Below are 12,758 nucleotides of genomic sequence, written 5' to 3' on the forward strand. Positions count from 1 at the left end.
ATCTGGTTAGGAAGTACAGCATTTAACATGTTATATTAATGCCGTGTGATCAGTTATATCTATTAATTATAAAGCAGATGACTAGTATCATTTGCTTTTTTAGGTCCTCTGAATAATGTCCAGATACAGTGGTGCTTTAAAAAAAAAAGATTGTGAGGTTGTAAAGAATTTTAATATATGCAACCTTTGAAACTGGTTGGTAAATTTTGAATCTAGAAAATGGATATATGGGGTTAATGATAATATTCTCTACCTTTTTTGTATACACAAAACTTAAAACATTTTAATAATAAAAAGTAGGGGGCTATAGGGAGAGATTGGGAATTGAGTATAAGCTATAGATGAATAAGGAAACTTTGAGAATGAAAAAAATAAATAAAAATAAAGCCTAAAAGTTCTAATCTGTACTCTGGCTGTGTGAAATTGGAATGTTTATTTGTAAATGTAGGTCTTCATAGTATGCACTGTATATTTTACAGTTTCTTCCTGAGCTTACTTTGCTGTTGTAGCATAAACAAGTAATTTATATGTTTTTTTTTTTATTGATTTCATTCAGGTAAAATTTTTTTTCTGATAACTGGCTTTGGGTGACTTTATATGTATGTTTAGCTGAAGATCAATGATGGGAAACATTTTTAGCTTCCTAGGGGAAAAAGCCCCAAATTAGCTTACTTTTATTTTTATATAACACAATACCATAAATAGGATTAGTCACTATTGTATATTACATTTATTTTTGCAATTATTTTGTTTTCTTCAGAAATTGAGATTCTTTCACAAGGTTCTAGATAAAAGTTATTATGATGGATGGTAGTTAAGGGATAATAGATAAATGTTAGCCATTGGTAACATCCTACTTCTGTTAGATGTGTGCACCTGGGTATTCTTTGTAAGTGAATAATTTAATAAAATAGCCTTGTGTACAGGACAATTGATAACACAAGTATTGATGCTTTTCAGTTCTTAAAAATATAATTGTTGGGAAGTGGACATAAAGATATGATTTCTTTATCTGTGTTAAGATTTTAAATTAAAATATATAGAGTTAATTCTATTACTATTCTTATTTTAAGGGTTCTGATGACTGTCTTGTGAAAATCTGGGCAACAGATGATGGCAGATTGTTAGCTACTTTAAGAGGACATGCTGCTGAAATATCAGACATGGCTGTAAACTATGAGAATACTATGATAGCAGCTGGAAGTTGTGATAAAATGATCCGAGTCTGGTGTCTTCGAACATGTGCACCTTTGGCTGTTCTTCAGGGTCACAGTGCATCTATAACATCACTACAGGTACTTGTTTTAATCCATGTAATATCCTTTTTTATTACAATTTAAAGTAAGTTTTGAGAAGTTACTTGTATAATTCATTGTATAAAGTCTAAGACAAAGGAATATTTCTGTTTTCTTTATAAATACATGGCTTTAGATAACTTGGTAGTCGTGACTTTTGTCATTAATGGATGTTTTTAATTCTGTTATTGCTATTCGCATGGTGAAAAATGGGTTTTATTAATTTGGACTGTGTCACTCTTGTAAAGATATTTTTTTTCTTTGATTGTTTTTCAGTTCTCACCGTTGTGCAGTGGCTCAAAGAGATACCTATCTTCTACTGGGGCAGATGGCACTATTTGTTTTTGGCTGTGGGATGCCGGAACCCTTAAAATAAAGTCAGTTGCTCTTTTATTTCACAGATGTAACTTTAAAAGCATAAATGTTTAGTGGTTGAAATTGCAAAAGTTATAAAGTAGTTGACAATAGCAATAAATTTACTTTATCTCCTTGAGTAAGTAACATTTTGGCTCTTCATTGACCTCTCATTTTTATGTTTTCTTTTTCTTTTCATGCATCAGAGAAAGTTTTCTCATGTTAACATGTTTGTTTCTTTTTTCTCTTATCTTTATCCTAGCTCTAGCTCTTTCCTATAGACTATACCTGTCTTACTGCCATTCATTTCTGTATGCTACCTAGTTTTATCTGAATATCTCCTTCTGTTCCTGAGAACATTATCTTAGAGTTCTTAAGCTGTTCTTTAGAACAATTGTAATTATTTGTTACCACATCTATAAATTGTAGGTTTTATTGTAGAAACTTAGGAAAACAGAATCAATACATTTTCTCTAGGTAGATGCACCCTCCCTGTTGGAGGTTTTTGCTTTTATGTTTTTTACTTATCTTAGTTTATCAAAACAAGTTGGCTGGAAAACATTATCTTTTGATTAAAGGACAATGAGGTAAAGAAAGGTTAATGACTTTCCGATAGTTAATACAGTTTTTAAAAATTGGCAAAGCCAGGATTAGCACACTTCCTTACCCTTGGGTCCTGCAGCCGTGGGCAAACTATGGCCCGCGGGCCGGATCCGGCTGTTCTATCCAGTTCTCTTGGTCTCCCCTCCGCTCCTTTCCTTTGAATTTATATTAGTTCACACAAACACTCCATCCATGCTTTTTTTCCGGCCCTGCGGTCCAGTTTAAGAACCCATTGTGGCCCTCGAGTCAAAAAGTTTGCCCACCCCTGGTACACCATGCCACCTCTCGAGTGGAGGTAGTAGGTACAGGAAGTGTTCTCTTTACTCCATAGACCAGTGGTTGGCAAACCGTGGCTCACGAGCCACATGCGGCTTTTTGGCCCCTTGAGTGTGGCTCTTCCACAAAATACCACGGCCTGGGCGAGTCTATTTTGAAGAAGTGGCGTTAGAAGAAGTTTAAGTTTAAAAAATTTGGCTCTCAAAAGAAATTTCAATCGTTGTACTGTTGATATTTGGCTCTGTTGACTAATGAGTTTGCTGACCACTGCCATAGACAGTCAGTGAATGGGGAGGTAGTACATCTCGTGTTTCCACACTGTTGAAATGGCCATTTCTGTGCTTTCAGGATAGAAAGTCATTCAAATTAGAAAGTTTATCTCAGTAATTATCTCTCTTGTTTTCAAATTGTCAACGAAATTGAGTTATTTAATTAAAAAATTGTGAAATTTGTTCTTTTAAAACAGTAGTGTTTAAATAAATTCATATGTATGGACATTCCTGGAGAATACCTCTTCTAGTAGGGCATTAGGGGGCCATGGCAGCTCGAGTAACAAAACTAACTGTGCTTCATTTGACAAAAGGATTGTGATCAAAGACATGGTTCTTTGGAAAAGCAAATTCATTTCACTGTAGTTGCATTCTTAATATTTAGAATGTTAAAGGATTTCTGTAAACATTTAGATAAAAGTTGAAATAGCTTATTGATATATATGGACAATAGCAAATAGTTAATTGTTGTTTTCCTTGAGCATTTATTTACCTCCCTATGGACATGATTGGAATACCTTTATCCTTTTCATTCTTGTTTTTATAGAGAAGAAAAAGTGATTAGTGATCTTAAAATTAGCATGGGAATAAATATGGTATTACAAAATTAAACTCTTAACTTTGTGCTTCTTGAGAATTACATTGCTCAGTATAATAATAATTATCTGTATCATTGAGAAGTTATTTCACATAACTTTTATGTAGATTTATCTATAAACCCTTTACCGTAATTTTTTCATGTAAGATTTTTAAAAATTTAGACAAAGTAGGGAAATATTTTCTGCTGTTTTTTTTAAAGTCTATCATAGACATAATAATTTCAATAGTTGCATTATATTTCATTGAGTTGTTGATCTATACTTTGCTTAGTGATAGTTTAAAAATTTTTTTGGACATACAAGGTTTTCTAGTTGTTTGTAAGTAGTATTCTTTTCTATTTGATATGGTAATTGTTCCTTAAAAACTTTTAAGCTAGAGTCAGGCATCAAAATAAGAGTGATTATTTTTTTTAGATATAGGGACACCTGTTTACTGTATTACACATAGTTGATATTTAAATTACCATATTTATATCATATAGGCTTTAATTACTAATTGAAGGCAAAAAATGTATTATGCTATAATTCTTTTTTGTGTAAATGACTTCAGCAATCTTCTGCATTAACTGAAAGAATCAGTTTCATCTAATTGAAACCTGTTTTGGAAAACCAAGTCTCTTGATAAATTCAGAGGATTTGATGTAGGTTTTGTATGTACACTCCCCCCTGTAAAGATGCTGCTTCTTAGGTGAGGAATCTGAGTGGCTGGGGCCCAGAAGTTGGCTCAAGAGGTCTCTTAAGTAGGAGGAAGCTGTCCAAATATATATAGCTTAGATGTAAGGAGAGAATTGGAATCCTAAAATATGCAGGTAATAATGATATTCAGTTTTTATTAAGCACTTATTCCGCCAACCTAGTACCGAGCACTTTACATTTTTTATATGTTTTGTCTTTATGGCAACTCTATGAGGAAGGTATATTACTATCTTCAGGATGTGGGGTGGTGGGAGGAAACTGAGGTGAATACTGGAAGTATATCATCACAACCCACTTTCTCTGTCGCCTTTTTTTTTCTCTTTTTTTTAATGAACCTTCTCTTAACCATTGTGCCAAACTAAGTAGCGATTATTCATTGATGGAGTATCTAGAACTGATTGAACCTAATTAAAATACTAATAATACTAATATTTATTATGTCAGCACTAAGCACTTTACATGGATTATACTCATTCAGTTCTCTCAGCAACTCTGAGATATCTTCTCTTTTTACCCCCATGTTACATATGAGGAACCTGAGGTACAGAAATGTTAACTTGCCTAAGGTCACATAACTGAATAAGTGTCAGAGCAGGGAATTGAACTCAGTCTCTGTCCAAGGCCACATCTTAAAGTAGTTCAAGTATGCACTTAAAAATAAATTATTTGTACCTGCTTATCTTAAACTAGAGGCCCAGTGCACAAATTCATGCACGGGTAGGATCCCTAGAGGCTGCCAGCTACCAGCCAGGCCTTCCTTCATTCCGCGCCGCCCCCTGGTGGTCAGCGCACGTCATAGCGAGCGATCGGACTCCCAGTCGAACTCCCAAGAGGACACTTTGCACATTAGGCTTTTATATATATATGTATATGTATATATATATGTGTGTATATATATTATTTGTACCTGCTTATCTGTTTTTTCCCTTTAAAAATATTAAAGTCTATTTAAAATGTCAATGTATATGATTCTTTACATATTCTGGTTATGAGTTCTAACTAAATGGTTGGTTGTCGTTTATGTGAATGATTGTGCCAAAAAATTTTTAAATGTAGAACTGTTGATCCATAAGATATTAAGGAAAGTGTAGCACATTATTTGTCTTTATAATTTCAGATTAACTTAAATATCAATTACTTTATTTTTTAAATATATTTTTATTGATTTGAGAGAGGAAGGGAGAGGGAGAGAGAGATAGAAACATCAATGATGAGAGAGAATCATTGAATGGCTGCCTCCTGCACGCCCCCTATGGGGGATCAAGCCCACAACCCTGGCATGTGTCCTTGACTGGAATTGAACCCCCGGGACCTTTCAGTCCTCAGGCCTATGCTCTATCCACTGAGCCAAACCTTTTAGGGCTCAATTACTTTAAATTTACTCTGATAAATTTAGGTTTAAAGAATGTTTTAATGACTTTTAAGTTTATCTAAATTATATTTATTATGCTCAACTATATCAGAGCCTATGGATATTAAGAAAAAATGTTTAAAATGTTAATTTTTACAACTTTATTTCAAATTTATTTTAAAAACTTAACAAATAATATGTGTTGTGTTCTATATCAGTAAGAAAGACTATTATTCAGAATATATCATTGATAGGTAGCTCCAAAAAATACATTTTATTTCCCTAAATGATTACAAAATTGAAACCACTTTATATTTGAATGCTGTGGATTGTGAAAGTTGCACAGTGCATTCTGGTGAGGTTGAAGACTATTTTTGAAATTTTCTCCTAATCTGAGAAAAACTAGGTCAAAATGTATATTAAATAGGGCTTTAAAAGTAATCAGTATATTTTGGAGCATTACAAATATATATGTATTGAAGCTGGTATATAAAATATAATTTTTTTCTTAATAAAGTTGATTATAACAAACATTTAATACGAATAGTATTAATGAGACATAATCTAATACAGTTACATAATTAATGTAAATATAGCTGAGTGTGACCTATTTTCTACACATCACTGTTTTGAATGAGCATTATAGTTGACATAAGAATCAAATACTTTAAGATTTTTACTAAGATTCTTAATTTTTGGAGTTTTATAAGACATTTTGTAACATTAGAAGATAAACAAGGGGAGATGTTTAATTTCTGACATGGAGAAATTTTCGTTTGGTGTGTATATGCTACAGAGGCAATACCTATTTTGCTTGAGTGTCCATGTTTACAAATGACTTGTTTATGTATTTGTGCTCTATCAAAATCTGTGAAACGTAAATTTGATTAGGAGTGGGTATAACTAATACCTCCATGTCTTGTTGTCATAGTGGCTTTGGAATTGTTTATGTGTGGATTGTTATGTAATCAGGAGCTCCTACAAAATCTGTATGTGGAGTTTCCACAAGATCTACTGATCATGACATATGATTTCAAACCTGTTTTTAGGAAGGGAGCCATCTGTTGCTTCTTACATAATTCTGTCCTTCTGTGATTATTTTTTTGAAATAGCAGATTTCTGGTGTTGCTATTCCCTTTGGGATATTTTTAATTGTTAATTTTTTTTTTGTATTATAGTCCAAGACCTGCAAAATTTACAGAGCGCCCTAGGCCTGGAGTTCAAATGATCTGTTCTTCTTTTAGTGCTGGTAAGATTTTTTTTTCTCCCTAATTTTCTGTTTAAAGTTATACATTAGATCTTACTTTTTTCCTGGATATTATACAGGGTGGGGCAAAAGTAGGTTTACAGTTGTTGGTATGGAAAATAATAAATAATAATACAAGAATAAACTCTGTTTCACTTACAACTATAATCCTACTTTTGCCCCACCCTGTATTTTCAAATGCAGTTATGTGCTTGAGGTAAGCTGCCCTAGAAAGTTCTCTGCACTGAATAATTTGTGGTAAATTATTGGTAAAAGACAAAGTCACCCATAAGCAAAAGCTTTTAATGTACAAAGCGTATGTACATTGTGTATAAATACACAAAAACCTTTGTTTCAGAGTTGAGAAGAAATGGTAGAGCTGTTGATTAAATGCTGCAATTTTCATGAATTAGAGAAAAATAGATTTGGTAAGGCACAGGAGATAAAAAAAAAATGTGACATTTTGTGATAAAGACACCATCAGGGTCCCTGACTTCACTACAGCATTGTCATGGACTGAGTATTTTTGTCCCCTCATCCCCATGCTGGCACCCTGACCTCAGATTTCTCAGCCTCCAGAACTGTGAGTAATAGATGTATATTGTTTTTGTTTTGAGAGAGAGAAGAGGGAAAGGAATAAAGAAAGCTGGCTTAAAGTGGAACACAGTTTTGGAAAATATTTACTATTGTAATATAAATCATATTCTTAAACATATGCCAGGGGATGAAAATTAATTTAGAAATATTTGAATTTTGTTAGAATTTAGTTCATATACTCATGTGACTACTATTTTTCTTTAAGAAGATTATAATGCTCTAGTAGGAGAGAATAAATAGTTTCAAAATCTACTCTGTTAAGGAATACATCTTTGAGTAGGTATCTTGTTAGAAGAAAGGTACTTTAAATCTGCTTTATATTTTCACAGATTTTGGAGGTATCCCTTAGCTAACTAAAATAAACTTGATATTTGTACGACTTTATTAATTACTTTGCTCAGTTCTTATTTGCTCTTTAAAAATTAGCTGTACAATAATGCTGACATTCAAATTAACGAGTTTATGTAGCAGCATTTTGAATGGATATTAATCCTTTTAAACAAATTATGATCTGCAGATTTGAATTGAATTGATGACAAATGAAATGAAACATGAATGAATTTAACATTTAATGTTTCTAGTACTAGTTATTTCCACATTTATTTCCAGTTTTACTTTATCTTTTCATTTCATAATTGTGAATAGCAGTAGTGCCTAAGATAAGATTGCAAACTGATGACATGAATGTATTTGAATATCAATATTCAAACATTTTTAATTTCTAACTTCTAGATTTCCACTGTTACTTCCATGAAGACAGTTTTTCTTGTAGTCATAACACAAATGTGGGCACTATGCATGTGTTTGAAGTACTCTAAATACAGTTATATATATAGCACTGTTCTTAACACTGAGGGGAGAGTACTGATTTCAAGGAGAGAGTAAATGGAATATATCAACTGTAGTGGAAGCTAAACTGTTTATGCTATATGACAAAGTCTTAATGAGAGTTCAGAGGAGAGCAGGCTCATTTGATTAAAAAACTTGTAAAGACAATTTACTGAAGGAGTTGGGCCCTAAAAGTTTGATAGAATTTTAACATATGAGAAATGGGGCAAGAGAGGGATTTGAACATCTAAAAAGGCATGTTTTCTAGTGAGGATGACTGTTAATTTCAATTTAAGATTATGTAATCTTAGTGAAACCATTTGTAGTGGAAAGCTTTCTTTCCTAGTTAAAACTATGTTAGCAAACTTCTTTATTTAATTCAGGTTAGATATATATTTAGGATAAATAGGAATAGTTTTAAAGTATTAACCATTTAGTATACATTGTGGTAATGTTTGTGTTGTATTACCTAATTTTGAAATTGTGTTTTACTGTTAAATGTTTGTATGCTGTTGTTTTTCAGGTGGAATGTTCCTGGCCACAGGAAGCACAGACCATATTATTAGGGTTTATTTTTTTGGCTCAGGTCAGCCAGAAAAAATATCAGAATTGGAATTTCATACTGTAAGTATTGGTGAAAAGAATTAGATAAGTACAATTTAAATGAGTCTTAACAGTTTATTTTCAGGATCCTCTTTTTTGTTTATCTGTTCATATATAGGACAAAGTTGACAGTATCCAGTTTTCCAACACTAGTAACAGGTAAAATAATTATTTTTGCTAAATTTAATTCCAATTTTTAAATAGTCAGATTTTTATAGTCAGATTTTAATTAAAATTATATAGGAATTAATCACCTAAAAGAAAGATCTTGACTAGTTATATTGAAAAGTGTATATAGCATTTGTATGTGAACCTACATCTTTATGTTTTATTTGTAATAATGTTAGTTTAGTTGGCCATTTTTAATAATATGGATTTTTATCCACCTTGCCTATTTCCTATATATATCAAAGTAAAGGGACACTTAGTAGAGATTGGAAATATATCACACTGTAATATTTGAGGCAGAACTGGTTTTTCCATGTTCTGGTTTTAAAATGAAAGAAAGGTATTTCTAAGAACCTTGAACAGAATGAGTCAAGGTCATTAGTGTTAAGAGAAAAGTCAGTAATTTTCTATTTGAAAATATAAATTCTTTTTCTAAGGTACTAAATGGTGGCTTTGAAACCCTTTTGAATATTATTTTGAGACCTAGCCATTCATATTAGAATAATGTGTATAAAATTTTAAAAGCCTATAATGTTTCAGAAGTTCTTAGATTTGCAGTGAATATCTGGTTGAGTATGAGAATGCTATGTAAGTCAAGATGAGTGTTGTCTTTTGAGTATTTTTAAAAACATAACTCTTGGAAAGTTCATTTCGGTAGAACGTGTGATTTTTATTTTGGTGGTGGACTTCTTTTTAATGCAGATTTGTAAGTGGAAGTCGTGATGGAACAGCGCGAATTTGGCAATTTAAACGAAGAGAATGGAAGAGCATTTTGTTGGATATGGCTACTCGTCCAGCAGGGTAAGAAATCAAATTTGATATAATATATCAGTATAGATAGATCATTTAAAGTATGCCGTATAACAGGTTGGTGTATCTCCAAGCTATAAAAGCATATATCATAATCATTGTTAAAATGATTGCTTTATGACTAGAGGTTCTACTGGAGATGAAAGGCTTTAATTTTTATAAAATGATTTTTGCACTATCGGAGAAGGCCTACTGCATTAATGATTTTTTCAGTTCAGTTTTGTTAAGACAATGATGGTATTGTAAGAATAGTTTTAAATTTCACTAGTTTTTTAAAAGCAGAGCATATTATAATGCTACCTTTGTCACAGAGGGATCATGTGGTTTATCCAATTGTTTTCTCTAGCCAAAAGAAATGATATTATACCTTGTAACGTTGTTTTGGTCTTAACCATTTTTTTTCTATTTGTTTTTGTGTAGTAGTCTCGGATGGAAGAGCAGAGCAGTTAAGCAGGGCATAACAGTAACAGTAAAAGATGGAGAGCAGCATGACACAGAGTTCCAGGGTCCAGATAGAGTTAAAGCAGTGACGTTTATTCAATTATTTTGAAGGCTTAGGAGTGCTGGAATCCTGGGTTTGCTGACTTGGTGCAGTGATTTTTGCCATCATCCTATGTTTATTCAAACTATTCTTAACTGCTAGGTGATAGTTATGTTACTGAATATAAATTATATGAAAATACATTTAGGTTTTTGTCATACTTGTATTTTAATAAATAGTATCAGTGTAAACAAATACTGCCTCCATCACTTTCAGTCAAAACCTTCAAGGAATAGAAGATAAAATCACAAAGATGAAAGTAACTATGGTGGCATGGGATCGACATGACAATACCGTTATAACTGCAGTTAATAACATGACTCTGAAAGTTTGGAACTCTTACACCGGTCAACTAATTCATGTCCTGATGGTGAGAAAAAAGATTAAAATTTATTTGGTATAATTAAAACTGATTGTAGAATGGAGTATGTTCATTTAGGAATAGTCTTAAGTTAGTTAAAATCTCCTAACTTGCTAGATGGGTAACTTGCCAGAGATTGGAAATAATTTTAAAATACAATTAAATGGGTTTGGCTTGGAAATATAAATCCATGCTGTTTTTTGGTATGTAGGGCTGCATCAATAGTATTCTCAGGTTTCAGCAAATAATAGCAAAACTCTGGATAGTGATATTATTAGCTCAGCTTTGTTATTATACATTGATAAATATGAAGATTTTTGCCACCTTAATAATTCTGAAAACTCAGAACTTTGAAATGTTTCCATATTGTTGGATGGAATTTTCTTAATATTTATAAATATTTTCTTTAATATTTATAAATATTTATTTAATATTTATTCTTTGCTACTTCAAAAATACTTTAGGGTCATGAAGATGAGGTATTTGTTCTTGAGCCACACCCATTTGATCCAAGAGTTCTCTTTTCTGCTGGTCATGATGGAAACGTGATAGTATGGGATCTGGCAAGAGGAGTCAAAATTCGATCTTACTTCAACATGGTAATTATCAGTCTCTTTATAGCTATTAAAGATTTGGGGACTTATTGACTCAGGTACTCTGCATATCACAAAGGAAATCCATTTAAGAATAAGTTCAGACATTATTTTGACTTAAAGTTTCAAAAGTTGCTTATTTCACACTTATTTACATGCTATATTTAAAGGAAAATTAATTGTGCATGTTACAATACATACGAATATTATGATAACAGCTAATTTTTAAAATAGTTTTAATAGTGAAACTTCTGTGAGAAACAAGTATGATTACAATAGAGATAGAACGAAAGTTTGGAAAAATGTGAAGAAATTATAAATAAATTTTTATATTGTATTATTGTATTTTACCAATAGTCCTATAGTACAACATAACTTAATTAAAATACACCATTTTAAAACGAAAGCCAAAGAATCAGTCATTCTTTCCTTTTATCAAATTGTAGTATATTAGATATTTATTTGTGATTAAGCACTTTTTTCTCCATATTTTGCTGCTTATATCAATTTTAGTATATTTTGCTGAATACTTGAATTGCAGTGGTTTGATATCACATCTTACTCTGTAGTGTTTTCAAGAAGTGCTCCTTAAATACTGCTTAGTTACATTTTTTTACTCCTCTTCCTATACATCAGTTATATCTTTTAAAAATAAAAACAAAAATGTGTCTACTATTTTGGCATGTTTAGATATTTTTAGAAATCAAGGATAGAAATCTTTGGTAATAAATCATAAAATAATACAACTAACAGTGTGGTTGGTCAGTTATTTTGCAAAAATAATTGTTTCACAAAACAGTCTTGACTCGGGAAATATAATACTTTGTTAAAAAATTTCATGAAAGTGATCCCATAGTTGATTGATAATCATAGTAAAGCTATATCTATGTAGTAAGAAATCACTGATCAAAACAGTTGAGGGAGGATTAAGCAGAAGATAAAAGGATTTTTATTAATGAAGGAATTAACGGTAGCTGTCTTTATTGACATGCCTTAATGTACAATAAAGTAAGAAATAAGATTTGTCAAATTCTTACTTTTCTAAAAAGACAGCGCTAATTTATTTGGGGTACAATTGTTAGTGATGGATGGATTTCCTTAGTGATTATATGTATAGAGGAGACTTTTTAAAAACAAATCTTTAAATATGCTGGTAAAGAATATTTTCACCTCTTACTATCCTGGTGTTTCTGGTTTGCTTCTTTTTGGGACATTTCTATTGAATGTGGAAATTAGTCATGTCTCCATGTGTCTTTATAGTTTCAAAAGAAAACAATTTGTCTATACATTTATTACTTTATTTAGTAATTTCTTATATTTTCAAAGGGCATTGGTATATTAATAAAGTGTTTAGAGGGAAAGTTTTCTCTTACTTGAGTACTGCTGTCACCTTTAAGTTATAAAGGTGAATTTATTTCTTGTCAGGTAAGTCTATCACACTAATATTCCATTTTATAAGTAGATATAAAAATTGAAGCACCTTGAGATTGAAATGATTTACTCTTAGATCATTACAATTTAGTGATATAATCAGGAGTAGAAGTCACCAATGTTATATTGTATACTCT

General features: G+C 31.5%; 1 protein-coding gene across 3 annotated transcripts in view; it reads left to right on the forward strand.

Annotated features, from left to right (window-relative positions):
- Positions 1–12,758, forward strand: part of PHIP (PHIP subunit of CUL4-Ring ligase complex) — a 146,714-nt gene that overhangs the window by 54,955 nt on the left and 79,001 nt on the right. For all 3 annotated transcript variants that reach the window (XM_080666553.1, XM_080666554.1, XM_080666555.1), the window contains 8 exons: positions 1,074–1,295; positions 1,572–1,672; positions 6,622–6,692; positions 8,638–8,738; positions 8,836–8,876; positions 9,588–9,686; positions 10,453–10,606; positions 11,062–11,196. In XM_080666553.1, coding sequence (XP_080522679.1) covers positions 1,074–1,295; positions 1,572–1,672; positions 6,622–6,692; positions 8,638–8,738; positions 8,836–8,876; positions 9,588–9,686; positions 10,453–10,606; positions 11,062–11,196 — 924 coding nt within the window. The remainder of the gene's footprint in view (positions 1–1,073; positions 1,296–1,571; positions 1,673–6,621; positions 6,693–8,637; positions 8,739–8,835; positions 8,877–9,587; positions 9,687–10,452; positions 10,607–11,061; positions 11,197–12,758) is intronic.

Source organism: Plecotus auritus (genome assembly GCF_963455305.1).
Source record: "Plecotus auritus genome assembly, chromosome: 4".
In the NCBI taxonomy this organism is placed as follows: Eukaryota; Metazoa; Chordata; class Mammalia; order Chiroptera; family Vespertilionidae; genus Plecotus; species Plecotus auritus.